General features: G+C 61.1%; 1 protein-coding gene across 1 annotated transcript in view; it reads left to right on the top strand.

Annotated features, from left to right (window-relative positions):
- The window catches only part of PEX1 (peroxin-1), a gene marked incomplete at both ends in the record, with an annotated part of 6,368 nt that extends 2,115 nt beyond the window's left edge, over nt 1-4,253 (top strand). Inside the window, 4 exons of the mRNA XM_005854655.1 lie at nt 18-2,171; nt 2,793-2,809; nt 3,034-3,279; nt 3,512-4,253. Of these exons, the coding sequence (XP_005854717.1) occupies nt 18-2,171; nt 2,793-2,809; nt 3,034-3,279; nt 3,512-4,253 (3,159 nt within the window). The remainder of the gene's footprint in view (nt 1-17; nt 2,172-2,792; nt 2,810-3,033; nt 3,280-3,511) is intronic.

Below are 4,253 nucleotides of genomic sequence, written 5' to 3'. Positions count from 1 at the left end.
GTGATCGAGCGTTATAGAAGGCAAAGATGGAAGAAATAGGTGCTTTGTTTCTGGCGGCGAACGGTGGACGTGGAAGTCCCCGCTGGGGAGGCGGGGGCAGGCGGGCCGGGCGCCTGCAGGGTCGTTGGGATGAGGTCCAGGCCTGTCTCCGCCACCTCGCTCCCGTTTTGGACCCGCGAGCGGCCGGTCTCCGCGTCTGCGTCGGGATCCCGCCTCCGGGGGCACTGCTCGTGCACGGGCCCCAGGAAAGCGGGAAAACCACGCTCGTCCATGCCGTGACGGCCCATGTGGCCAGGTCCCCGTGGGCGGTGGGGACGGTGTGGGTGCCGTGTTTGGCTCTCCGGGGGCTGAAAATGGAGGCGGTGCTCCAAGCATTGGCGGGCGCCATGGCCCAAGCGGCGGCCAAAGCGCCCGCACTCCTGGTTTTGGACGACTTGGATGCCCTCTGCCCGGCGGAGAACGAGGAAGCAGGAGAGGCGAATGTACAAGCGGCCGAGATCGCCGAGGCCATCGGGAAGATGCTGGAGGAGGCGCGGGAGGAGACGAGAGTCCGGGAGGAGGTCATGAGGGTGGCGGCGGGGGGGGCAAGGAGGCTGTGGCAGGCGGGACCCGGCGCCCAGGGAGGGAGGGAAGGAGCGACGGAGGTAGGGGAGGAGCCGGGCGCGGGGCAAACAATGTCACCTGTCGCAGGGGAAGGGAAGGGGGAAAATCGCATCGAGGCTGGCACGTGGTCCAAGCCGCCATCCGAGGCCTGGGTCATCTTGGGAGCTGCCGCCGTGAGTAGTGCGGTCGCCCTGGTCGCCACCGTCCGGGACCCCAGCCTCCTCCACGCTTCCCTTCGTCGGCCCGGCGGGGTGGAGGCTTTGGTGGAAATCCCCCCCCTGGACGCCAAGGCCCGCGAGGCAATCTTGGCCGCGCTCCTCGCCCAGCACTCCAGCAACCATTCTTTCCCCTCCTCACCCTCCCTTGGGCCCTCCGCCCCGCCCTCCCCTGCCCGGCCTGCGCCCGACCGGCCCCTGTCCGTTGTCCCCGGCGTCGACGTGGCCGAGCTGGCCGCCCGGTTGGAGGGATGCACATCCCTCGACCTGGAAGTCCTGGTTACCCGGATCCTCCACGCGGCCGTCGGGCGCTCGTTGCGCGAGCTTGGTGACACGGCCTCCGCCTCGACCGTCGATCCCCGCCCGGCCGTCCTCCCTGCCGACGTCACTGACGCCTTGGAAGGCTTTAGCGCTGCCTCCCATCGGAACGCCCGCCTCTCTTCCTCCGGCACGAGCTGGGCCGACGTGGGTGGTCTGGAAGAGATCAAAAACGAAGTGCGCGAGATTTTGGAGATGCCCGTAAAGTTCGCCCCTCTGTACGCCCGCCTTCCCACCCGCCTGCCCACAGGTCTGTTGCTGCACGGGCCACCGGGGTGCGGTAAAACCCTGCTGGCAGGGGCGGTGGCGCGGGAGTGTGGGCTGAATTTCATCTCGATCAAGGGGCCTGAGGTCTTGGACAAGTTCATCGGAGCCAGCGAACAGGCGGTTCGGGCCCTCTTTGCCAGGGCCACGGCCGCCGCGCCTTGCCTCCTGTTTTTCGACGAATTCGAAGCCCTGGCGCCGCGGCGTGGGAGCGACAACACGGGCGTCACGGACCGGGTGGTGAACCAGTTGCTCACTTTCTTGGACGGGGTGGAGGGCCGGACGGGTGTCTACGTGATGGGGGCGACTTCCCGACCCGACCTGGTGGACTCGGCGCTCTTGCGTCCGGGTCGTTTGGACCGGCAACTCTACCTGGGGTTTCCTGACGCGGGGGAAAGCTTGGGTATTTTGAAGGCTTTGGTGCGGAAGATGAGCTTGACGCCCCAGGCTACGGCCGCATTGGAAAAGGTGGCCTTGGCGGACGGGGCGGACCTGATGACGGGGGCGGACTGGCAGGCCATGGTCAGCACGGCGCAATTGGAGGCGGTGCATGAGAAATTAGCGGCTATGGGGACGACTAAGACGGGCAATGGAGCGGGTGGAGAGAAGGAGAGCAGTCAGGGCGGGGATGGAGGGGAAGGGGTGGTGGTGACCGCACAACATCTGTGGGCAGCTTTTGCAGCCACCCGCCCGTCGATACCACCGGGGGAAAGGGCAAAGCTTCAGGCCATTTACGACAAGTTTCGGAAGTCTCGTGATGGGGATTACAAAGTTGCGAGCGCCACAGACGACGGGAAACACTTGCGGACAGCCTTAAAATGAGAGCCTTTCCATGTTAAATACCCAACCATGTAATTAGGGACGAGACGCCGTCAAAGGAAAAAATGCGCGTCGTCCCACCTTTGTTCTATCATGATTTATTTCTTCTGTTTACATGCCGGCGTAATTTTCCAGCGCACATCCTTTTCCAAGGAGAGAGCACTCACTCGCATTGTACGTCACACAAGAGCTTGCGCGTAGAGTGTAATCTACTACTTTTACTCGTCCTTTCAGCCATCCTGTGAAAATCTCTTTAATCTGTACACCCACAACCCCCAGATGATTCATTCATGTTAAGTCCACACTATTGTTTGAGGGTTTGGGCTCCCTGTTGCTGCGACAGAACCTGGTAATCATGGCGATGGCCCTAATAAGCTGTACCTCGCTGTCGCCTCGCTTACTTCTTCATACCGCGTTACTGAAAAACATGTCCCCAAACTTTGTCAATCCTGACATGAAGCTGACAGCCACAAACGCGGTGAACGAGCATGCAATGATCATGTTGTGAAAAGGGAGGGATTAAGCCCAAACGGGGCAATTTGACAGTGACATAGACTCAGGCTAGCGTGACAGGACTCGACCAACATCGGGTAGGTCACGGTGGAAGGCCACGCACTGTAAAAAGGATAACTTTATCCAGGTTGCCCATTCAGTCCGCGGGCACATGAATTGACACCGCCGTCAACATTCCACGAACTGAATCCTATTGCCAGTGATTTTGACGGGCGTGCACTTACCCGTCTCGCTACCTCACAGAAGGAAAAGAGGGGCTTAACGCAGTCATATCTTAAGCCTTTTGCTCCATTGTATCAAGGCCCGGTACCAGCATGAGCAGCGGTGGCGCGCAGGGCCAGACGCCCATGCAGAGGCTCACGATAATGAAGGACAACGTGCTTAAAAAGGTGGAGCGCCAGATGGAACAGTACCCCTCGCTCACGATGCGTTCCTCGCTGTTGGACATGGAGAAGAAAGTGAATGTGCCAGCCCCTGCACTGTTCATCCTTGGCAGCTCATCTCTGGTCCTTCTTTTGGTCCTTCTTGTTAGCATGGAGGGCGTCGCGTAAGTCGTAGGCAGGAATGTGCTGTTGAAACTCTCTTCTTTGTGTGTATTAGCCCTGATTGGCTAAATTAAATTCACTGGGCTCTTGCCTCCCGCGGCGACCATGTCCGGCCAGCATATCTCACTTCACGCCCCTCAATTCCTCGAGAAGAATCGTCCCTCATGAATGGATGCACAATACGAATCCCAATACACATTCTCACCCCTCCCCGTCGCTTCCCCGGGCCCTCAGGCTCCTGGTCGGCTTGGCCTACCCACTCCTCGGCGCCCTCAAGGCCATCAAGGTGCAGGAGGCGCACGTCATCAAGTTCTTCATCCAATACTTCCTCCTCTTCAACGCCCTGAATCTGTTGGAGACCTTCCTGCCTCTCAGCCGTCTCCCTTTGTACTACTTGGGGAAGCTCCTCTTTCTGGCATGGGCGTTCAACCCCAAGACCCAGGGCGCCCGGCTCGTCTACGGCACCCTCCGCCCCCTCCTTCTTCCCCACCTCGGCATCGCTTTGGGTGCATCCGGGGCCGAGCAGTCGAGGCCTGGGGGAGGAGGCAGGAAGCGAGGGGGAGGGAGGGAAAACACGGGGGAGGGGAGGTTCGGGGCCCGGGACGGGAGCGGGGAAGGTGCGAGCATCCACCTTCGCATCGAACTCGCAGCCCGGGGCTTGGAAAAGCCGGCGGAACCCGAGCGGCTGGACACTCTGTGCCAACTCCGCATCCTGCCCATGACAGGTGGGCACAGCGAGGTCCGGAGAGCGGCCCTGGACGAAGGCCAGTGGTACAAGAGTCGGATCAACACCGCGCCTCCCCAAGACGCCCCCGACTGGCGACACGACCCACAATTCCTCCGCGTCCCGACCACGGAGGATAACGTCTTGGAGGTGTTGATTGTGAATAAGATGAGTTGGAGGGACCATCCCTTGGGCCGGGTGCGCCTGCCTCTGAGGGGGCTCTCTTTTCCCATCGAGACCACATTGCCCCTT

Source organism: Nannochloropsis gaditana (assembly GCF_000240725.1).
Source record: "Nannochloropsis gaditana CCMP526 unplaced genomic scaffold scaffold427, whole genome shotgun sequence".
NCBI classification, from domain to species: domain Eukaryota; class Eustigmatophyceae; order Eustigmatales; family Monodopsidaceae; genus Microchloropsis; species Microchloropsis gaditana.
This window is presented reverse-complemented; position numbering and strand designations above follow the sequence as displayed.